This window comes from Ursus arctos, unplaced genomic scaffold, assembly GCF_023065955.2.
Source record: "Ursus arctos isolate Adak ecotype North America unplaced genomic scaffold, UrsArc2.0 scaffold_2, whole genome shotgun sequence".
Lineage (NCBI taxonomy): Eukaryota > Metazoa > Chordata > Mammalia > Carnivora > Ursidae > Ursus > Ursus arctos.
Window position 1 is genome coordinate 41732902 of NW_026622874.1, and position 23990 is coordinate 41756891.

At 53.9% G+C, this 23990-nt stretch overlaps 1 protein-coding gene across 2 annotated transcripts in view; it reads left to right on the plus strand.

Moving 5' to 3' along the window:
• Nucleotides 1–23990, plus strand: part of RASSF5 (Ras association domain family member 5) — a 65787-nt gene that overhangs the window by 23395 nt on the left and 18402 nt on the right. Inside the window, exon 2 of one of the 2 annotated variants that reach the window (XM_026480470.4) lies at nucleotides 1027–1151. In XM_026480470.4, coding sequence (XP_026336255.1) covers nucleotides 1027–1151 — 125 coding nt within the window. Of the gene's footprint in view, nucleotides 1–1026; nucleotides 1152–12856; nucleotides 13410–23990 lie in introns of those variants that run through there. The other variant, XM_026480472.4, reaches the window with a different exon arrangement.

The following is a 23990-nucleotide window of genomic DNA, read 5'->3' on the forward strand; positions in this document are numbered from 1 at the left end:
AGGAGGCAGCCGCACCCTACCCGGTGGGTCTTCCAGCTCAGCTGTGGCACCTCCAGGACGGGTGACCCCAGCTGGCCAGGAAGCTCTCTGAGGGAACCCCACCTCAAACCTGGACAAATCTGAGCATTTTGCCTGCTGATGGCCTGGCACGGATTTCTTTTGCTGCCAGCCTTCGCTTCACTCCCGCCGTCCGTAGTACGTTCTCTCCCTTGCCTGGCCGAGCTTCGCTGCCTCCCGTGAAGGCCTCTGCCATGGAGCTGTGTGTCATTGGGCAACTCGCTTTACCCCTCTGAGCCTTGGTCTCCCTGCCTCCAGAGTAGTGCCAAGGCTCTCTTCAGCCCTGGAGATTAAGTCCTGCCTCCATGGAAATGAACGTTGTCTATGAAACGTATGCTTTCCCATGGGGCACCTGCTGTGGGATGTTGTCTGTAGGCCCTTCCAGCAGCTTAGAGAAGCCACCTCCACATTTCTAGCTGGGGCAGGGTCAGAGACAGGTAGCAGCCCTTCCTGTGGATGATAATGCCTCTGTCCCTAGAGGCACTTTTATTTGTTAAGACCTGTTCTCCCCTGGAACTATAAACCTCCCTGTGCACCGGGCAGGGAAGCTATTACCTGTATTTTACAGATGGGCACAATGAGGCCCAGAAAAGCGGTCTTTCTCCAGGGATCCATCACCCCCGGTGATTAATGTAAATTAGTAGAAAGAGCACCAGCCTAAAGTCAGATGATCTGACCTTGAGAAAGTCCCTAAGGTCCCTAGACCCCAATTCCCTGCCTTTGAAGTGGCAACAAAATGATTGCAAGGTCACACAAGATAATGGAGGTGAAAACAGTTTGCCAACGTGTAAAACACGAGCTCACTCTCACCGTCCCTGGTGGCATCGAGCTGTTCTCCCACTCTCCGCGTCTCTCCTGCACGTTCTTCCTTCCTGGAGCTAAACACAGTCTCCGGGGTGTTTCTCTGGGTGGAAGTGGACAGGATCCTGCCTGACTCCTACCCCCCCCCCTGTGGTTCTTCCACTGCAGACTGTAAATTCACCTGCCACCCGGAGTGCCGTAACCTGATCCAGCTGGACTGCGGTCGGCAGGAGGAAGGCGCATCCCAGGACAGACCGTCTCCAGAAAGCACCCTCCCCCCGATCTTCAGCCAGGTAGGCAGCAAAGCTCAAGGACCAGCGTGGGAACGGCTTCTGCTGGTATCCTCAGCTCCACTTTCTTTGCCCATGAGCTCTGGTCAGTGGGAGGTGGCATGAATATTCCACACATGGTGGATGCTGTCCCCTTCTGGCCAGACACACCCCTTTTCAAGGGAATGGGAAAATGGAATGGAAACAGCAACACAGAGAAGTGGGCGGATAGTCAGAAGTCCTCATTAGGTCTCTCCAAGCACAGGATCTCCTTCGGCCTGGGGTTCCCAGCCAGAAGTGTGGGTATAGTTGAGGGCAGGAAGGAGAGAAGGCTCCCAAAGGTCCTTTGAAGACTGACAGCCCTGGGGCAGCGGGGATGTTGGGTGGACTCCTCAAGCATATCATCCCCACTGCCAATCAGGCAGCCAATCTAGATTCAACTTCAGAAGGCCCATAGATATTCTTTCCTTGTGTTAAAGAACCAGGGAATTGATGCCCAGAGTAGCTCCTGGTTCTGGGTTTTGCCCAGGCACTTGAACCAGGATGTGTCCAAACTTTGATGTGTAGGATTTGGAATGGAGGCAGGAGAACGTTTTTTGATTCTGGCATTGAACAAGCATTTATTGAGTATCCCCTGGGTGCCGAGCACTGGTGAGAGTGGGGATCACAAATGATACATCCCAGTTCTTCTCCACAGAGAGCTTACATTCTGGCAGGGGAGGCAGAATACAACCAAATGGTATATACCGTGATGCATTTGTAGTAAAAGTATGAATCAAGTGTTTTGAATACAGGAGGCACTTGTTTCTGTTGGGAGAAATCTGGCAAGGCTTCCCAGAGGAGGTGACATTTGATCTGATCCTTAATGTATGAGTCCATGGTTGCTGGTCAAGGAAGTAAGGTGTGTCCCCAGATATCATTCATTTATTCATTTAGCAACTATGTTTTAAAGGTTGACCATGTGCCAGGCCCAGGAATGCCAAAGACTTAGTGATGAGGGGAACAGACATGGCCCCTGGCCTCCCTGTGCTTGCTGCAGAGCAGGGGAATGAGATTTTTAAACAAATAAGCAAAGCTCAGGGTGCTGTGACAGACAATATAGGTGCTGAATGACTGGTTATTTCCTGAAGAGAATGCCAGTGGCCCTGGGAAATCCCAAGTCGGCCCCAACGCCCGAGACTAGCCGTCCACAGTAGTCACCTGATGTGCCTTTGGGTGTCATCAGCCTTCTTGCGGTTCCCCCCACCCCTTTCTCTCCCACTAGGAAGCATTGCTAGAAAGCAAATATGATGTATGTTTTTATAAGAAAGAGATTGAATCGATTCTAAGATCCGTATCTTAAAAATTCTGTGCACCCTCCACACACTTTGGAATAGTAACTTTTTATAGTGTAGCCTGAAGGTAGCTGGGCCTCTTGGCAGGGCCTCGCCCCACGAGGGCTGAGGAGGAAAGAGAGACAAATCTGACCTCCCAAACCCTGGTGAATGATGCAGAATTTTGCTGAAGGTTTTCCTTACAAGACGGAGGAGGGAGGTTACATAGTACACCGTACAGCAGAATTTCCTAAAAATCAATTTCTGGAGACATTTTTCGTTGTCACAACTGGAGTGATGCCTCTGGCATCCAGTGGGGGAGGCCAGGGATACTGCTGAATGCCCTCCATGACATGGGACAGGCCCGCAACAAAGAATTATCTGGCCCAAAACATCAACAGCCTGGAGGTTGAGAGACCCTTTCCTGGAGCCGGTTAGCCAGGCCCCAGGTGGGGTGGGTGGAAGGCCCCAGGGCAGGCCCTGGAGTTTGCTCTATACCTCGCCTCCGCTTGGGATGTCAACAGCAAACGGGCTTCCAAGTCTGAGTATTTGGAAGCAGAGTGGCCCCTTTTCCTCTGTTGGGAAGAGGACTCAACCTCAGAACCCTCTGGCAAGCTGAATCAAGGCTGTGTCTAGAGTAGATCCACCACTGACCCATATAAGGAGCCATATAGAACCACCTGGAAGGATCCCAGAGTCCCCCGTGGGTGTCGAACGGCCCCCAGCCGCGAACGGCCTGGAGTGGGCTTTGTGCCTGGCCGGCTGGGTCAGGCTGTTATGTTTGCCTTGGACAGGCCTGACTGCATGCTTCAGCACAGCTAGGGCAGGACCTAGCCTTCTATCAATAAAACCTGGGCCCTGCTCCAGGCTCACTCCCCTTTTCTCAAAAGCTTGTTTGTGCTGATTTCCGCTTTGACTTGATTTTCAGTTAAATACCAGGATGGAGCTTTCTTTCACCTTGACACTGGGCTGAGCTAGCTTCATGCGCCAGTGCCATCTTCCTGGGGGGATTTGCTGTGGCCCCCTCTGAGCTCAGCTAGTGTGGGGGGCATATAGCAGCTGGGCGGTCTTGGCTTGATGTCCTTTCTCCTCTCCACTCTTTAAGGAAAAGAAAAATCCCAGATATTCCTCCATCCGGAGGAGACGACTGTTTGTTAATATTTTTGTATTTTCTGCCCGTACATTCATACATTTTTCAAAACGTGGTTGAGATCACCCCGTAGACAAGTTTTTGGCCTCCACCTTTGAAAAGGAGCAATCCCAAGCTTCTGGCTGCCTTCTCTCTGCCATGGCCGAGGGAGGCCCAGAGGGAGGGAGAGGGGGCGGGAGCGTGGGGCAGGGGCAGAGATGGGCTCTGAGCCCCTGGCTGCAAACTCACAAGGCCCTGTGAGTTTCCAAAGCGGGGAAACTGAGGAAGGCCGCTGCCTGTGCTGTCTCCACCACAAAACTGGTGCTTCTCGAGTCTCTCCTTGGGGATTTCTAAGGTCTGTGACATGCGACTTTTTCCTTGGGCACCATTATTGACCTAGCAAATCTCTATGTGCACACCAGACCCCTTCTTCATCTGAAGCCTGATTGCTAGAGAACATTGTTGGCACTGGCCGAACACCACGAAAAGCTGCTGACATGGCTATGGCTCCTTTATGGGGCACTTACATCCCAGTGACCTTGTACTTCAGGGGGTCTTCAAGTTGCTCCTCTGGTGGAAAAAAAAAAGCCCTCAGGGCCTCCCCAGTGCCCTCACAGTGGCCCTCGAGTTTGCCAGTTTGTCCACACTTTTCATTGCCCTTTGGGAAGCGGCCCCCAGGAGTGGGAGTTCCTGGCCCCAACTGTTGATTCTCAGAACCCAGGGCAGCCCGGGGGGTGGGGGTGGGGGTCCTGGCAGCTCTGCCTCTAGTCTCGGTACATCAGATGTGCAGAGGACAAGCAAAAAACACAAGCACTCTTCCTTCCACTCCAATCACTTACAGCCAGGGGTTGAGCCGGCTGCGGGCTGCCGGCTGCCGGCTGCCGGTTGCAGGTTCCTTCCCCCTCCCCCTGCCCCTTCACCTGGTTGCCAGCATCCCCCACTCCTGGCTGCACAGCCCGGCCCCTCCCTCGGCGGTTCCCAAACCTCACTCAGGTACTTTCCACACTTGGGAGCCTGGCCATACCCACGTTCCCCCTGTGCTACTATTTACTTAACATTTCTCTTTAAATAGGTTTATTTTCTTAAACTTCAATAAAACGCATGTTAAAGAAAATTTTGAAAACCCTCGAATCACTGGTTTGATATATGGAGGATTTTTTTTTTCCTGACGCATATTCAATTAATACTTAATCTCTAAAATGAAAAGAACAATGTGTTTCTGAGGACTGCCTCAGATTCCTTCCACACATGTCTATTGGGCCAGGCACGGCTCTAAAATCCTTGCAGGTGCCGTCAGTGGGAAATGCTGCGAATGGAGGCTAGTGTCTTAGGTCGTGGGTGCTTCGATGACCAGGGCCCTGGGTCCAGCCGCTGCCTACAGGATGCTGTGAGCAGCGGAGAGAGCCCGGCTAGCTGGAAAGAGAAGTCCAGCCGTTGGAGCCAATGTTAAGGCACTCATCGAAGGAGAGCTGGATCTGTGTGCACTGTGGGGAATAGTGCGCAGTGAAAACAAGTCACCCCACAGTACCGACAGGACAAGCCTATCTGTATTTTGCACATGTACGTATGTGTGTGTTAGTGCGAAGCGATGGCTTGGACGCCACCCGGCAAACCACAGAAAAGATTTCACCTTGGGGGTGGGTAGGAGTCCAAAGGGGTAGAGTTAAACAACTTCCAGCTTTTGCTGTTTGCATCAGTGCTGTTGGAATAACTGATGCTCTCATCTGTTTCCAGGGTAGAATTTTTTTTTTTTAAGCAATAAATATTTTCTTAAAGAAAGCAAAGAGCTTCTCGGTGGTAGAAGAACTAGGTTCTGATCCAGACTGTAGACAGCATACTTGATACGTGAGCCGGGGCAAGCCTCCTGGTTCTCTGGGCCTTGGGTTTCTCCTCTGAGAAGTGGGTGGTGTGCTGGGTGGTCATGAGGCTCCACAGGGAAGACGTGTGTGAGAGCGAGTGCAGACCGAGGCCTACGTATCACCAGGTAGCATGCCGGGGCTGTGTCTGTGCCTCCCAGGGCCCTACTGGAGAGTTCATCCTGTCCCCCCTGTGATGAAAACCCGTGGTGGCTTCCCATGGCCCTCGAAATCAATCCAAATCTGGACTAGCACAGAAATCCTTCATGGTCTGGCTCTGCCAACTCTCCAAATTACCAGAAAGATGGGCTACTGTCCTGGGCCTAAAACCAGGGCTCTATGACCTTGTGGTCGGTGGGCACTTTTTTGCTCCAAGACTTCCAATTATGTATTGCTCCCTCTATAGATGGAAAGACCAAGACCCTGTCCCCACCCACCAAAGGGACAGACAGATGGCTTCCCAAGCTCCGGGGTGGATCAGCCACACAGGGTGCTGGCTTGCTGCCTTTCTGCCACATCCCTTCCCCTCCCGCCCCCCCTCCCCCACCAGCCCTCCTTAGCAGGGCCCCGGCTGGAATCACCTCCGTCAGCCCCTGCAGCCGCTGTGCGGTGGTGATTCAGCTGGCGTGGAGAGCTGAGTTTCCTGGCTCCTGGCCCCGTGCTCCCTCCCGCAGGCCCGCCACCGTCTCTCTACCCAGGGCTCTGCCTTTCCAGAATCCTGGCCGCTCCTGCCCCAACCGCGGGCCCAAAGTCCCCGTGCTGAACCCAGAACTACCACACGGGGGAGCCAGAAGCAAGCCGGGGGAGCCTGGGGGGCGGGGTCTGTCCCGGGGCGGGGTCTGTCCCTGAGCGCCTCCGGAGCACATCCTGTTGTGGACACCTGCAGTCTTCTCCGTGGATTCTGGGTCCTGCGTCTGCTCAGAAATGCTCGGCAAAGGTTTATCACATTGGATTGTGACTGATAACAACAGGGGTTAACATTTGTTAAGGCACACCGTGTGTTCTACTTGTTTTATCAGTTATTGAGGGAAAAATATTGCAATGTCCAACTGTAATTGCAAATTAGCCATTTCTCCTTATGGTTTTATCTTGCTGAATCTTGAGGCTCCATTATTCAGTACATAAACATTTAGGATTATTATGTTCTCTTGATTAATTGACCTCTTCTCATGATGAAGTAACCTTCTTTTTCCGTGGTAATATTCTTTGCTCTGCAATCTACTCTGTCTGATATTAATACGAGCCACTCCAGCTTTCTTTATATTACCATGAGCATATTTACCAACCCAACCTTTTACTTTTAGGCTATTTGTGTCTTTATATTTAAAAGTCATTTCCTGTAGACAGCAAATAGTTGGATCTTGTTTATTTTAAAATCCAATTGGATAATCTCTGCCCTTTAACTGGATTATTTAGATCATTTGCATTTAATGTGATTATTGATATAATTAGATTTTAAGTCTATCATCTTTCTATTTTTTTCTGTCTGGCCTTTCTGTTCTTTGTTCCTTTTTTTCCCCCTCTGTCTTGTTTTGGATTAATTGAATATATTTCATGATTCCATTTGATTTCATTTGTTGCCAGCACACCCACATGTGCCAAAGGCAGGAGCCAGTCCCCAGCTGTCTTGCTCCACTCTGGCTACATTTGAGACAGCCGCTCCACCTTCCACAGACTTCCTTCCACGCTCTAGAAGACAGAAGTGCTGGCCAAAGCTGTCAGTGATTCATCTCCGCTAGACAGCCGCCTCTCACAGGAGCTGCCCCAAGGCCTATCTGACCAGCTCATGTCAACCCATGAAGCTTGTTTCTGATCAGGCAGAGCAGAAAGGCTTCCCAACCAGGAGGCACCTGGATCCTGGCTCTGAGGAGGGATAGAGCTCTAGTACTTATTTCTCTAGAATTCCTTAAGTACTGGAGACCTTCCCCGGTGTTCCCCCCAGCCCCACTCCCTACTTCTACCCAAGAAACAGTGGCTGCTTGAGATGGCCTCTGGCTGGGCCAGGTCAGTCCTGAGCCTCTGAGGAGGCAGTGAGGTCTCTTTCTATGTGTCATAGCGTGAGAATTGTTCATGTCTCACCCTCACACTGCCCTGGCTAACTGGTCTTGCCTGGAGAGGGGCAGATGAGGGATGGGGGGTGTTGGTCAGAAACATCTGTTGTGATTCTCTAGTCTGATGAGAAAAGGACAGTTAGAAGGTAGACTCCCTGTGCCTGAGTCAGACCTGGCAGGAGCTCTTCAGGACATTGCCTCTTGGTCTGGGCTAATTTCACTGCATTCAGTGTTTTTAAGTGGAAGCGCTGTTAGCCTAGCAGCCAAGCAACAGAAGTGCTGTGTGGGCTAGAACCCGCGAGAAAGTGAATCTCCTGTGAGTCTAACCTACGTGGTGTGTAGCCGCTTACCTTTTATGACAGGAAGTCGTCTGGCGAGAAATTGAGACCTTGGCTCCGCACAGCTGGTTTAATGCTGTAAAATGCTGCTCTGGGGATGGAGAATGGAATTCTTAAGGTTCAACTCCCCCGAAAGGACATCTGGGAAAGGTCGCCTCTGAAAAGCATGGGGAAGGTGGGGGTGGTCCGGTGAATACGTGTCAGGAAGAGGGGAGGACTTGGGGGTTTTGACAGGCGGAGAAAACAGCAAAACAAACCACAAGAGGGCAGGGCAGCTGCTGGGAACATGAATCAAATTCTGTGCAGCTGAAGGAGGGAGATTGCCTTGTGGCTGGAGGTGGGTATGAATGAACTGCTGGCCGTCACGGGTTGGGAAGGGCCTTGAAGGGCCTTGAGGACCTGCTCCGGAGTTTGGAACATCACTGCAGGCACGGAGGAGTTGTTGGACGAAGGACAACAATTGCGATGGAAAGCTGTCAGACATGGGGGGTCTGGGTTTGAAATCAGATCCTACCATGTACTTGCTCTATGACCTTGGTTAAATGAACCATTCTGAGCCTCAGTTTACTCATCTGCAAAAAACCTCCTTGCGGGGTTGTGCCGATCCAGTGAGATTGGGAAAGTCTAAGAGCTTGGCAACTTTTTTTTTAAAAGATTTTATTTATTTATTTGAGAGAGATAGAGACAGCCAGCGAGAAAGGGAACACAAGCAGGGGGAGTGGGAGAGGAGAAGCAGGCTCCCAGTGGAGGAGCCTGATGTGGGGCTCGATCCCAGAATGGTGGGATCACACCCTGGGCCGAAGGCAGACGCTTAACGACTGAGCCACCCAGGCGCCCCGAGCTTGGCAACTCTTACATAACTTTTTATTTCATGCTGTTCTACTAGAACGTGCGTGGTGAGAGGCAGAGACTTACGTCTTATTCAGGCCTGAATTTGAACTCCTAGTCTAGTACTTGCACGTAGAAGGTGCCTGGTAAATATTTCTTAAATGAAGGGCTGAAAGAATAAGCAACAAGAGCTGGACACAGAGTAATGAGTATAATACAACACAGTAATAGTTATTCAATAGCTGTTAGTTGAAATTCGAATAGAAGGTTTTATGATAGAACATCCCTGATTAGATCTTAGTATAGAAGAGTGACTTTGGCAACAACGGGGCGGGGAGTTTGGAGAAGGCTGAGATGGAAACAAAGGAAACTACTAGAAGGCTTTGCAGTAATCTACCTTCATGGTATTCATTGAGCTGGGAACTACTAACGGTGAAGCAGCAGGTGGAGGGGGAGGCAGGGCATAACGAGCTCAATTCTGGACTTGTTGCCAGCGAGGCTTCAAAGGGGAGTGCTGAGTACTCGGTGAGCTGGGGCAGGGACCCATCTGGAGCCACCCGGGAGGGAGAGAATTCTGAGGCATGAGTCTGTGAGGTACAGTTGGTACCATTGGCAGACGTCAGACTAGGCTAATGGGGAGGGGAAGGGGGCAGGACAAGAAGACAGTCAATGGTGGATCCTGGAAAATCCCAACAGGCTAAAGGGAACACAGGGGCATAGGCAGACTGGGAAAGTAGTTCCTGCCTGGTCTGTAACGGCCTTTGATTTCAGGCAGGAAGGTATTATGAGAGCAATCACAGGGGTAAATAACCTGTACTACTACAGAATGTTCCAGAACTTGGTTCTGGAGTCAGACCAGCAGGGTTGATTGGGCACCACCATTAACTCGCATGTAGGACTATGCGCAAATTGCTTAACCTGCCTGAACCTCCTTTTCCTCTCTGCAAAACAGAGATAATAACTGTAGCTTCCTCGGTCAGTTCGTTGTGGGGATTAAATGAAACGGTGCACACAGAGCTCGCGGTACAGGGCCTGCGCATACCGGCTAAGAATGATTTCAAACTCTGTTTCAGCGGGCGCGTGACCCCTCACCCTGGTTTTCAGCCTCTGAGTACGTTGGTAGGTCACAAGGCCCCACGTCTGACCCCCACCCCGCCACCCTTCACTGGACAGCTGAGGAATCCTGGGGTGCAAAGCTGCTCCAGATACCGTATCAAGCTGGAGTCGGAGCTGGGCTAGAACAGCAGCTCCTGACTCCCAGTCTTGTGATACAGTTTTTCTGGAACACACAGAACCACACGGTGGATCAAACGAGGGCATCTGGGCACATGTCAGGATCACATCTGAGAAAGGAAGAAAGCTGAAAATAGCGTCTTTCATCATCTGAAATTTTGAGCCAAGAAAGTCACCCATTTCACCATTTCAGTGGGGCTTTCTGAACCCCGGCACGATGCCTTGCATTTAAGGCTCCGGAGGCTGCAGCCTGAGGTCCGGACACCTCTTCCCGGGCTCAGCCCCTATTCTTTGTGTGCCCACCGCCAGAGGCTCAAAGGCTATCGCTGAGGCTCCTGCGTCCCCTGCCCCTTCTCCCCCTCTCCCAGGTTGTCAGTGCCAGTGATTATTCATAGGGAAGAGGTGCTGACGAGGTCATCAGACACTGAACGGAATCCAGTCTTCCTCTCTTAGGGCCCCTGGAGCTTCAGTCTGGACTTCCTCCTGGAGGCTGGCCAACTTATTGTATTGTATTTGATCTTTGCACATTTCTTCTAGTCCCAAGGTCCTCACGGACACAGTCTCTGTGTTGCTGACTTCTTACTTGTGGCTCCCTTGCAGGCCTGGAGTCATTGGCAGGGGGAGCGGGGTGGGGAAAGACACTAACTAGGAGGGAAGAAGCGTGGAAAGCATGAGCTGGGATGGAATGTGTTACTTCCCTCACTTTCCTATCTGTAAAATGGGTATAACAACCCGCTTTCAAGGTTCTAGAGCCGCCTAAGGAGTGAATGGTAAAAAAGGCTTTCAGAAGCCCTATTCAGACACCAGTTTTTCATATTTGGAATGGCGTGGAGCAGTACCCTAAAAGAACACAGTGTCACTTAGAACTTTTCCTAACCAGGTCTGGCAGCTGGCATGTTGCTCAGAAGGAGAGATACATGCTGACTCCTGGGATACTTTGGCTTGGGGTTCAAAGAGGTTGTTACCTGCTGTCTCTGAAGATTGAGCAGTTTGAAAATGTAGCATTGCAGCGGCTTTGCAGAGAGAGGTCCCTGCGTGACACCAAGGACACAGTGTGGCCACAAAGAATCTGGGGCCTGTGGTTTTTTAAGTATTGGATTCCCACGGAGCCAGGAGGTTCCTTTTATAAAGAAGAGTGTGTTTCTGTGCTGGCTGGACAAAGCAATAGGCTACTGATGGCCCAAGGATCACACAGAGCCTCTCTCTGCAGCGTTCATCATTCCAGCATTGGACTGGGATGTACTGGCGGGCTAACACCAGATTCCTTTGCCTGAACCGCTGTCTCTGGGGACACCCCCCCCCCCAAAGAATCAGCCTCTAAAATACTCATTTCAAGAAAAGAGTGTTCCAGACGAGGTCAGAGGCTCTTCAACCCTATAAAATGTGAGCTCTTCCCCCCAGACTTCCCTGGGTAGCTCACTCATCCCCAGCTGCTCACTTGCACTTCCTGTCTCCCTGCTGGTGTGGACCGCTCTCCTGAGTCCAGGACGGCCAGCCCGCTAGGGTGGCAGCTCTCAACTGCCTCATGTTCGTACCTGCCAGGCACCCACAGGCTTTTGGGAAAAAGACTGTGTGGGAGGGTGGAGCCAAATTGGGCTGCAGTTTGAAACCCTCCCGAGCACTGACAGATTTGGCTAAGGTAGGGAAGGAATGGGGTTCCTCATAAAAAATAATGAGAGCTTAAAATGGAGTTGTCAGCTTGGTATCCAGGGGTTGAGTCTAGCCCTCTGGCCAGCTTGTGCTTCCCGGGGACTGGAATGTTTCAGACCTGCAGAGAAAGCTTCGCAAACTTACCTGGATAGAGTCCTGATAACCCTTCTCGGCTACTCTCTGGGGTGCACGGGGGGCCAGAGACCCTCAGACTCTGTGAGCATGGTGCCCCCGGCATTGCCAGGCTCTGAAGGCTTCAATTTCCTTTCCTGGGACTCCAGGCCCCACTGTAGTGAAAGATGACAGAGTGCACACTAGAACAGTCCCACTTCTGCAGAGAGACTGTAGATCCCAGTGGCTCAGAGCATGGGCCCTGGAGTTGTACGGCCGGGGTCTGAGGCCCAGCACACATATCCTCCTTGTATGACTCTGAGCTTCAGTTTCCTCATCCATAAAATGGGAATAATAATCTCTACGTCAAGGCCACTGGGCAAGTTAAGTGACTGGGCACGGGAGTTATGCAAACAGGGGTACCTCTAACTGCTATTGCTGCACAAACATGGTCTGAAAAGTTACGGGAGTGTCGCCCTAATTGCTTGGAGGGCTAAATCCTAGTCAAGGAAGATGGTCCTTCATCCAGTCTGATGGGGACATGGACGTGAGCCGTCTTTGATGGGAATGATAAGAACTGGCAAAGACCCCCTCCTGGCCAGACTGTCAGAAAAACGTACAAATAACCTGGGTGGGGTGTGCAGGCGCCTTTGGTATCCCGAGCCTTCCTGAGGGCCACGTTCTGTGCCTGTGTGGGTGCAAGGCGAGGCTTGCGCTCCAGGTTGCCATAACTTTGCATATGATTTGCATCTGCTTGTGGGGCCCCTGCAGTTTCTTCTGGCATTTCCAAGTTAAAATATTGCTGCTTCTCCAGGCAGACCAGATATTGATTTTCTTCTTCTCCGGTTCCTTCTCCAACCACTCTGATTGACCGGGCTCCTCGTGAATGGGGGATGTGAGAGTGGATGAGGAGGTGGATGGGGGGAAGGGAGGAGAGACGCCCGACGACCTTAGAGCACAATTCTACTCCGTGAATATGAGCCATCACGGGTGATGAGAAGGAGCTGTTTCCAGAGGGATGAAGAAAGGCCATAGGGAATTTTCGCCCTCGCATGCGTCCTGGTCTGTTCCTTTCCCGCATCCCTAACCCGACCTCTAGTGCCCCAGGTCCACCTGTCCCTGGGATCCAGCCCCCCCTCCCACCCCGGGAGGCGGGGAGGCGCAGGCGAGGGGGAGGGGCGCCGCGACAGCCGAGCCGGGCTTTGGGGAACCTTGCGAGAGGAAGTGGCTTCCGACTCCTCTGCGCGCAGGGCGAGGGGCAGGAAAGGCGCGGGCAGGCGGGGGAGGTGTCGAGATGGCGTTCCGCGCGCGGGGCGGAGGGGACGAAACCGCAGATGCCGAGTGAGCCGGCGAGCGCGGCGTGCGAGGCGGGCGCCCACGTCCCACCCAGGAGCTTGCAGCGCGGGCTGCGCGCTGGGCAGGGCGCACGTTACCCCGCCGCCCGAGCCGCTCGGGGCCCAGCCTGAGAGCCCAGTTGGCCGGCGCCGGCTGCGCCTGGCCCGGTGACCGCGCCGCGCGCCGCAGGGTTGGGAGCTCGCGCCGGCGGGGGCCCCGGGGCGGGGACCCCCCACCCCCACCTCTCCCTTCCCCTGGCCGCCGCGGGAGCCCGGCGGGTCACACACGCGCCCGCTGCCTCGCGGGGCCCCGGGCTAGATGACGGTGGACAGCAGCATGAGTAGTGGGTACTGCAGCCTGGAGGAGGAACTGGAGGATTGCTTCTTCACTGCCAAGACCACCTTCTTCAGAAATGTGCAGAGCAAACATCCTTCGAAGGTAAACATCATGATCCAATGCAAGAGCCTTTCACGGCGGGGGTGGGGGTGGGGGATCACCTCGGTTAACGGGCAAGGCCATGTGTTACCTGAGCAGGTGGCCAGTTGCCTTGGGGACACTCTCAAACTGGTCGGCTGAGTGGACCAAGGGTTGGATCTGGAGCCCTTCCGGGACCACCAGCAAACACTCTTCTCTTTTTAATGCTCTTTTCAGTATTTCCTGGCCCCGGACCTTTTCAAAATGGCTCTCTATGACTTGGGGACAGCGCTTGGCTCAGGGTCTGTTGACATGCTCACCTGTACCTGGGAGGGTGACAGGGCAGCTGCTCTGTGTCACTACCCCTCCGCCCCAAACCTGAGCTTTGAAGCTCTGGGTGGAAAGCGGATGGCACCCAGTAGGATAAACATGCAAAGATTGAAACTTCCGTATTGTGAGTGGCCGGAAACCATCTTAAAACACAGTTTTAGTGACTTTGCAGAAGTGCAGGGTGAAGCAAACTAAACCTTCTCTCCTAAGTGCTTGTCCTGCTACCATTCTAACTTACAGATTTGGTTGGGGTAACCTAAAGGGGGTTGTATGTGTTTCCTACCACAACTCTGGACACCCTGAACAGCTGAGTCCCCTGGCCACACCCTCCCAATTGCTACAGGTCACGTATCTGCCACCTCCTTGGTGGGAGTGGTGGCAGAGGTATGTTTGTTTATTTGTTATATTATTTAGATAGAGGGTTCCAAGCCAGGTCCTTGGAGAGGTTGCCTAACAGGGACTGTTTGTAGACAGAAGTGAGCTGTGAAGTTTCTCAGGTGTGTGCAGGCTCGTCATTAATTAAGCAGTCCTACATGGGTAGATTAACCAAAAACTTCCCCAGGCCTGACTCTGGGGCCTCCTTTGTGAATAATTCATCTTGCCTGTAGGCCCCGCATTTCCTGGGTTCTGACATCACACAAATACCGGACCTTTCAATTGTGAAAGGATGCCTAAGTACCAAAGGAAAGGTTTTGATATTAGTGTTTGAAGGAACCGACAAAAACAGGCCCCTGGAACCCACACCTGCCATGTGGGCACCCCCTCATGAGGCTGGGGAGCAGGGCCGGTTCTGGGCGGCTGGGGGCAGGAGTAGGTAGGGCTGTAGATAGGGCTCGTGCAGAACAGCATGGCTGCCGAGGGGAGGTGTCCTGCTCTCTCTTGGGGTTCTTGCCTCATTGTATGGATGGTCCCCCAAGCCCCACCCCACAGGCACTCCAGCTGTCTGGGGTCTTTAGAAGGGTGGTTCTCAACCTTAGCTGCACTCTGGAATTAGCTGGGGAGCTTTAGGAAATGTGGGTACCCGCCCACCAATAGAGAGTTTAACTTAATTGGCTTGGAGTACAGCCTGGGCATCAGGATTTTGAAAAGCTCCCCGGGCGATTCTGATATGCAGCTGAGGTGAAACCATTGCTCTGTAGGGTTTTGCTGCTGCCTGGGGAGGAAATGGTTCCTGTTTTGAAAACGGAGTTTAGCTGCTGTGCTTACTGCCAGGCAGGCTGTGAGCCCTTGGTCCCAGAAGGTGGGCTGTTGGCAGGATGGCGTGGACGAAAGGGCACTGCAAAGCTGGGGTTTCTTTTGCTTGGCGAATGAAAAGGTAGCTGTGCTGGTATTTCTCGGGAGAGATAGAAATATCTCGTAAGAAGATATGCTGGGGTGGGGCCGGGGATGGTGGATGACTTGTTCCTTGGCCCAGACAGCCTTTTGCCCCCTCCCTGCTTCCCAACGCTCCTTCTTAGCACCACTCCCGAAAATACTCCACTGGTTCAGCGCCCACATCAGCTCTTTCTTTACTTTGTCTAGTTCTTGAATCCTTTCCCTAACATGAGGCCTCTGCCTGTCTCCCTACCTCATTTTGCCCCAGCACAGAAGCCGTCAGGGGGCAGGAATTCCTTTTAAGAAACTCATTTGCTGGACCTTGCACGGGGTGATAAGGATGAATGCTCCTGAAGGGAAAGGATGGTGGGCATGGCCCCTCTGAGCCTGGCTTCCGCCGAGCCCCTGGGTGAGAAGATCTGGGCCAAAGGGCAGGGCTCCTCAGCCCAGACTTGCTTTCAGCGCTGCCCTGTCCGAGGAGCAAGGCCTGGGGGTGAAGGGCAGTGTGACCAACTTGGGAGCTGGGGAAGCTTCATCCAATCGTTTCTGTCTTTCGTCCTTCGAAGTGCCCTTCCGCCTTTCATCACATTTGCAGCTCCGTCTTCTCCCTTACAGCCACTTCTGGAAGAGGGTTCCAGAGAGACCTGCTGCCCTATCACCATCCCATTCTGACCCCTAACGATGATGCTTTTTGCCTACCCGAAGACAGATCACTTCTGAGCTCCTAAGGGAATTCCTCTTTCCTGTCTCCAAGGAAAGGCGTTTGTGTGTTTCCCTGGTCGCTGAGAGACTAGGGCCCCCATCCCAGCAACGTCAGGACTGCGGCTATAAATAGCCTTGTCGGAACAACCTGTATCTGCCAGCCTGTGCCGGGCGGGGACCCAGCTGCTCTTCCCGGTGCCACCACCTGGGAGCTGTCACTGGCCCCGCCTCCAAGGAGTCCCCCTCTCCAGCCCCTTGAGTGGGAGGTTGGGAGGTGAGAAAGGCCTCCCCATTCACAGAAAGGAGGCTGCAGAAGGTGGGGGTGGCAGCAGAGAAGGGGGACCACGCCCTGGGCCCTTGCCGAAGGTGGCAGCCGTGGGGGTGCTGTGCCCCGTCTGAGGCGGCAGGGACACCAGGTGGCTTCAGGAGGCCGAGGCCGTGCTGGCAGGTGCCTTAGCAGGAGCCTTCCCCCTTGCCCGAGCACACTTAGATCACGTTTCTGTGGGGTTCCCATGTCCAGATGGGGCTCCTGGCGGCGTGGGGGAGAACAGATCTGCGTGCCCAGCGGAGTCGCTGGAGCTGCTCTCAGCAAGGCGCGCCCCGCCACCCCAGTCCAAGATACTGCAGCCCAGCGGGGCGGGGGGCTGTCCAAGGTCACGCAGCAAGTTTAGGGTGGAGCCAGGTTAGAACGTACATCCCTTCCCCTTGCCTTTTGACCCTCCTGCGTGAGTCCGACAAAAGGCAGCATGTGGCGATTTGCAGGGCTGGTGACCGTGAAGCCAGGCCCTCTGGCCATCCCTGCCAAATGCTGCTTTTTTTTTTTTTTTAAGATTTTATTTATTTATTTGACAGAGACAGAGACAGCCAGTGAGAGAGGGAACACAAACAGGGGGAGTGGGAGAGGAAGCAGCAGGCTCATAGCGGAGGAGCCTGATGTGGGACTCGATCCCACAACGCCGAGATCACGCCCTGAGCCGAAGGCAGACGCTTAACCGCTGTGCCACCCAGGCGCCCCCTGCCAAACGCTTCTTTATTCCTGTCTGGGGTCTGACCAGGGTGGGGCCAACTTCCGCCCCGTCAGTTTCCCCAGTGCCCACAGTGGCGGCAGTTTGGGATGTGGCGTCTGAGCTCTCCTTGCGTGTGTGACAGGCTCCAGGAGCCCAGGACTGTGGAGCTACCCAGAGCTTCGGGGTGGGTCCCCTGAGAACACATGGCGCCTGCTTCTTGCAGAACGTCAGAGCTGAAAGGGATCCGTCTGGTCTAGTTCCTCACTTTACAGATGGAGAAACTGAGGCCCAGAGAGGTGGGAAGGCTTCACCAGACCACATGTGTGGTCAGGCGGAGCCAGGACTAACACCCTTCTTGGACTTCTTGTCACGTGCTCTTCTCGGTCCTCTTCACTCAGTGTGTGACCCCAGACCAATTATGGTCCTTGTCCTCTCAGCGCTTTCTACAGAATGGGAAAGACCCAAACAACTTCAGGCCCCATTCCATAAGGCACACTAGTTGAGGGGACATTGACTCTACATTTAGCTAGCAGGGAGTTCCTGTCATCAGTTCCAAAATCTTACAACTTTAATCATTTAAAAGTTCTTTTTGGTGTCTATCCCCAAACCCCGCTTGCTGGATATTCCTCCTCGTGTGCTTTCTCTGTGGATACGGAGAACAGAAGGTTGACTCTACCCGTGGTTAAATATCCTTTAGCCCACGTGGAACACGCTCCCATCCCCCCTCCAGCTCCTGCCTCGGGCTTTCTCTGGTCTGTGCTGACACCATTGATTCTTGAAAAATTCAAGGCAGATTCAAAGAGGAAGGGGCTCTCAGGGGTCAGAGTAGAAGCCACTCTGTTTCTGTTCCTGCACTTGTCTGGCTGTCAGCTGCTTCCTGGACGGGGCCTCTGTGGCACGCCAGGGACATCAGCCAACCCTGACGGCCCTGGGACCCGTCAGGGAAATACCTGTCTCTCCCCCAGCAGCAGGCACACCCAGGCCTCATGCACGGTCCCTGCCCCTGCCCCTGCCCTTCTCCGCATGAGAGAAAAGAATACTAAAAAGAAATCGGTTCCAAATTTGAACAATAGAAATAACATAAGACTCTTCAGACGTGTTGGACTATTTAACATTTTTAGGTGCCATCTCAGGGGCCTGCACAGACCAAGAATAACCTCAAAAGATGTTTCATGCCGGCCCAACCCCAGGAGAGCCTTCCTTTCAAGCTGTAGGCTGTATCCCCCTCCCGTGGAGCTCACCGCCCATTGCCTTCTCTGGCCCTCGCTGGTGTTGGCTTTTCTGTGTGCAGTAAGCCTGGAAGACCGCAGCTCGCATCCCCTTCAGGTGCGGCAGTGCGGCACCAAGCACTGGTTTCCAAAGCAGACTTCCGTCCAAGTGCTGGTTGGGTTTAGTTGTGATGTCTTCTCTCTTGCATCCTATGTCATCAGGATGGACTACACCTTATAACAGCCCCCGTTTTTCACTCATGGAACATAAGAGCCAGTTATTTTCCCCTTTCAGTCAAGTTACATCGGCAGGTGGGGGCTCCGGTTAACACATGGGAGGTTTTTGTGGACCAGGCCCGGAAATGGTGTTTTTTACACCCACACGCCATTGGCCAGAACTGGGTCACGTGGCCACACCTAACCACAGGGGAGGTTGGGAGATGAAGTACAGCTGCGAGCCCAGGTGGCGGAGGAAGCAGGTTGCGGTGAGAGCATTTAGCTGGCTCTGCCACGCAGCCTGCCTCCCCCCTTCGCCGCCTAACTTCCACCTTTGGAAGCTCTGCTCATACTTTCTTGGCGACGGGCTGTGACTCTGTGCCTCTCCTTCGTCTGTCACCAAGGATATGCCGTTCCTGGGATGAGGTCCTGTCTTCTCCCGCTACACTGGCAACCCCTTGAGCACAAATGCTCTCCTGCTCTGCACTTCTCGGTGCCTCTGTAGCATCTGAACCCTCCAGGGACCTTCCAAGGGGGTCCAGCCCCCTCCCTCAGAAGCACTCACTCTCTGGATCATTTTGAAAATGGAGACTCAGGGACCCCACCTCAGACTTACTGGGTCCTGACCCTTTGGCGGTAGGACCCTCAAATCTCCTTTAATCCTGTCTTTGTTTTCTTCCCTGAGAGTCCCTCCTCCGCACGGGAGCAGATCCTTCTCACCACCTTTTCATGGAGCCGGTAGGGAGTTTAGGTATTGCCTACTGGGCTCTAAACTGTCAGGACTTCCACAGGGAGGGGTCAGGAAGAGGACCTGCCTGGCTGGCATGCGTCCCCTCCTCTAGGACTATTTGGAACTTACTCAAGACGTCCTCACCTCTGTGTCCCAGATGCCTCCCGTCTGGACCACCCCTTCCTGCTTCGCCACGTTAGACCATTTATCCTGACTTAGCTGGCTTTTCCCTATGGATCGATTCCAGTTACAGTTTAGGGCACATACAATATCCATCCACCCAACCAGTTTAAGGAGAAAGGAAGAAAGATCCTGCACTAGAAGCAAAGCCTGAAGTCCAGCTCTTAGTTCACAGTGTCAGGTCAGACTCTGGATCCAGCTCCTGGCCCGGAAGCTGAAAAGGGTGGCCCCACTGGGCTCAGCCTGGGTGCCTAGGAGCCTGGGTTCCCTTCTCTCTTCCACTTCCAACTCTCCAGGTAATCCACACCTGTGCACTTTCTGGCTTTGGGATCCTTCTGTATGGAGGACGCAGACCCGTCCTCCTCCAGGGCCTCAGTTTCCTCTTCTAGATGGCTCAGTCTACCCATGAAGAGCATGGGGACCCAGGCCTGGCCTGGCATATTCCCTGGGGACAAGGGGACCAGATAAATTTGCCAAGAATCAGGAGCACTGAATTTCTAGGGCCAAGAGGAAGAAGGGAGCTGTAGTGGCAGAAAACCTTGAATCACAGGGCCTGTGACTTCTATCCACAGGGCTGTCCTGACATCCCCTCTCTTCTCTTCTCCCACCCCCACCCCGCTTAGCTTAGCTTAACACATCACAGCCTACGGCCCCCATTCTACTTCTCTTCCTGGCTCTAGAACAGAATTTTCTGTAGCCTATTAGAGGTTTCGCATGCCCCTCAGATGGCTAAAATTTAGTATGTCCAGAACCAACTCATAGTTCTGCCCATAACTGATTTCTCACTGTGCTTCTGCCCCACCCTCCTAGTCCCCCACCTTTGAAGCCTCAGGGCTTTCCTCCTCCTCCCTTCCCCTAGCCTGTCACTGTGGGTTGTGTCTCCAGTGCTGCAGATGCCAGGTTCTCCTTTCTGCCCCCCACTCCCGCCCTGCCCTCTGTTGGGTGTTCACCACCTCTCACCTGTATACTCTAGGAAGTCACCCAACTGGCTTCCATCCTGTTTCTTCCCCTTTTGTGCACTTTGCTTATGACTGCCAGGGGCCTATCATTCTGGTATCACAAAGCTCTCAGAGCCTCCCCTCTGCTTCCAGAGCAAAGCCGACCCTTGGTTCCTGTTCTTTATCTAGCATCCCAAACCCTACAGTACCTGGCCTCAAGCAGACCATGTGTTCTTAACTTTCTCATAGCACTGAGCATGGGGGGTGAGGAGGGCAGATAGATAAAACTCCGTCTCTGCGCTTACAGACCTTACGGCCCCCAGCCGCATTGGGCAACAGATCCTCGTTGCTTCCCTGCCCATCCCTGAAGTATTTGGATTTGGGCTGCCCCAGCAGAGGGCCATGCAGGTGAAGACGCTGCATCTGTCCTGCAGCCACATGGCTTTTGTTAGGACATGGCTGCAGCTCCTGAGACAGGGAGCTGGAGGCACTGGCTCCCAGAATCAAGGGGTTTGGGTCTGAATAGCCTATGGGCGTGCTGGGGGTAGGCTGGCAGCAGACTGATAATGACGGGGCTGCCGCCCACACCGGCAGGGGTGCAAGACATTAACTCAACCTCGAAAAGGTGTAGACTCCCGGAGCTGGAGGAGACTGTAGGAGTCATTGCAGCCGTTTCCCTATTTCCAAGCGGGCCTGCGTGTGATCCATCCCAGGCAGGGGAGGGGAAGCTGTATTCATTATCTCCACCCTCCTGCAACCCGGTTTTCAGTCCTTCCTTGTCCGGGGTGCAATGCCGCGGGAGTCCGGCTGGTTGGATCCCTGCTCCGTGGGGCGTGGGGCGCCGCAAACATCGGGAGGCAGCAGCCCAGCACCGAGTGCTTCTGGCAGACCCCACAGGCAGAATCGCTGTTGCCATCAAGCCAAAAGATTGGCACATTCAATGAGGTCATATGCGAAAGAGGGTTAGCCAAGGGCGAGACCCCCACCCCACATTTGTCTAACTCCGAAACACATGTTCTTTCCACTACACACATGGCACCTTGGGTGAGAGTGAAGTTTGAAAAGCTCCAAAGGAGCTCCAGCCTCCCATCTCAAACTCTGGTGAGCTGCCCTGGGAAGCAGGGGTTCTCATTCAGCCTGTTCCCTGGTGCTGAAATCCAGATCACTTTTTCCTGCTTCGGTCTGGGGAAATCCGGGGCACCAGACTCCATCACCATGGCATCAGCCTCCAGGCTGTGAGCCCCTCATCGTCCTTCTCATGGCCTGGCTGTCCCCTGGTGTGAAGAGTGGTGTTGGATGGCCCCCCCACCGTGATGTGGGTGGCAGGCAGGAGCTGGGTGTGCAGGGCCCTGGCCTTGCCTCAGGGAGCTAGAGGCAGGTCCTCTGTTGGCAGGAACACGCGGAGAGGCAGTAGGCGTGGCTAATCTCCACATTCACACACGGCAGGGAATGTGTGTCTTCATGAGGAGAGCTGGAAGCTGGTGGATCTGGGGTGTCTGGAGACCATTTCCACTTGCACTCACTTCTCTGTGCGCCCCAAACGCCAGCCTATCTTTCTTATCCCTCATTTTGGTGGGCTGTCATTTTCTGGATGCGGGGCCACATCTTGGTCATCATTGTGTCCTCAGTACATGGTAGGTGCGTGATGCATGTGTGATAAAGGAGGAGTGGGCTTGAGGTTCCTTCTAAAAAGAGAGCCCTAGGAGGCAGCGGGGGCGCCCCGGAGGGCGCAGGGCCAAGCTCCTCAGGGCCCACGCGGTATGTGAAAGCTGATCTCCGGACTGTTCTAAAGGGAAGCTTGCTAAGATTCTGGGTGTGGAATCAATGGATTTTTCCAGTAACTCTGAAAAGAAAAACCTCACTGAGTGAGCAGAAAATGCAAGGACAACTTTCCAAACATAGAGCGGCTCCCTCCATCCCATCTGTGATTGCTCAGCTGTTTGCCCTGGAGGATGAGGGCAGGCAGGACTGGGTCACTAAGCAACCGGGCCCTGGCACCTGCTGGCAGGAGTTGGTCTGGTCCTTCCTCCAGGGGGGCCTGGCGGCAGAGGGGGAGAGGAGGTTCATACCGAGGGGCCCATGTGAGGAGGCAGGAGAGCCTCCTGAGACAGGTTTCTTCTGGCTGCCTTTCCACCACGGAGAGGGGAGGGTCGAGGGGGAGGAACCAACACACTTCTTGTTTGTCTTCATTTCCCAGTTTAATTCTGAGCAAGTGAAGACCCGGTTTGGTGGTCCCAGTAGTTTGAGCATCTTCTGTTGGCCCAGGTGGTGTGGGAAGGAGGCGTGCTGCTCAGGGGACCCAGGCCCTTAAGCAAGTCCGTTACTGGGCCTGGTAATCCACGCCACGAGCCTTCGCTGTGTGTGCCTCAGGAAGCAGGCTCACTGCTCCAGGCCTCACTTTCTCCTTCTGGGATAATAAAGGCCATTTCGAGAAATGCAAATGGGTGATGAATTTTGATGTGGAGAGGTGGGGTTTACGATTGGGGTACGTGGAAGCATAAAGCTGTGTTCACAAAACAGAGAAAGGTCTGGAGCTAGGGGTCTGCTGGAAATGGTTAGAATGAATAATAACGGCAGTGAATTATTGGGCCTTGACGTATGGCAGGCATTGTTCTAAGAGCTTTACAGGTGCAGACTCATTTGTGCTTTCCATCTAACAGTGGGGAAACTAAGGCTCGGAAGGGGGTCAGGCAGTAGGAAGGGGCAGATCCAGGATTTGGGCCCAAGTCTGATGCCAGAACTCCTAGCCCCTAAGCTATACTGCTTCTCCGAAAGCTCTTTCCAGAATTTTCCTAGCTGAAGCCCCGGCCATGAGGCCCAAAGGTAGCCCACCGATGCAACCCCATGTCGGCAGCATCCATCTGGGCGTCTCTGGGGATGGCACACTTTGCCAGGCCATTGAGGAGCAGGAGGAAACCAAATGTCCCCGCCCTGGAGCCTTTGTGACACAGCGAGAGGACACACACTTGAGAAGACTCAGAGTTATGTAATGACTGACCAAGACATATTGCAGTGTCACCAGTTGGTCCCCAGGCAGTGGCGTGGGGTGGGGTTCGCCGGGCAGGCAGCACTGTGACAAGAGGACACGTGTGGGCTAGTGAAGAGGCCCCAGCACCGGGCACCACCCGGCTTGCGAAGCCGAGGGCACAGGTGGGGTCTCCAGGCAGAGGGAGCCAAGAGGGACTGCACTCCTTCCCGCGGGGCAACGCAGGCCGGTGTCCTGGCTGCTGGCACAAGTCCCAGCAAAGGTGGGCAGCACGGCTGTGCTGGGCCCTGGGTACTGACTCCCCCGTGCCACTCTCCACGGCTGAATCATCTGAATCGCCCGTCGCTGAGTGCCCCACGCTGCAGGGAGCTCCTGCCGAGATGAAGCCGGCTCGTGGCGGGAGAGGGGGCTGTCGCAGCCAGGGCACCCACGTCACCTGCAGCCCAGGAGAGGCCCTATAATTAGAGCACACACATGAGCTGCCTTTCGAAAGCCTCCCCCCCCAGTGGCCTCATGATGTTGCTGGCTTTGACTCTGTGCTCTCGGAGCACATGGATTGCCCGCGAAGCTGAGGAAGCCTTTCTCAGAGTGTTCTCGTGCAGGGAGGTCCAGTGCGTGAGAGGAAGGACGCAGTCTGGGGGTGGGGATGGATGGCCATGAAAGCAAGCCTGTTCCCAGCCCCCAGCTTGATGACTTTGAGAGTAGGCCATGGCTCTGGGGCCCACAGAAGAAAAAAGACACAGAAAGAAAGGTTTCCCCAGATCTTTCTTTTGCGGACGCATCCATTTCCCTAGCGGTTTATGAAGTTGGAAAGCCAGTCATAGCTCCTTGACTGTGGCCAGCCATGACGCGTTGGAGGGAGAGCAGCTGAGGCAGGCTGGGGAGTCCCCATGCCTTGAGTCACCTCACAACTCCGGTTGCTCCAGAATGGGGGTGCCTGGGCCAGTCCATCTCGAGGCCCCTTCTAGATCTCTGAGCCCAGGCTTCTGTGTGC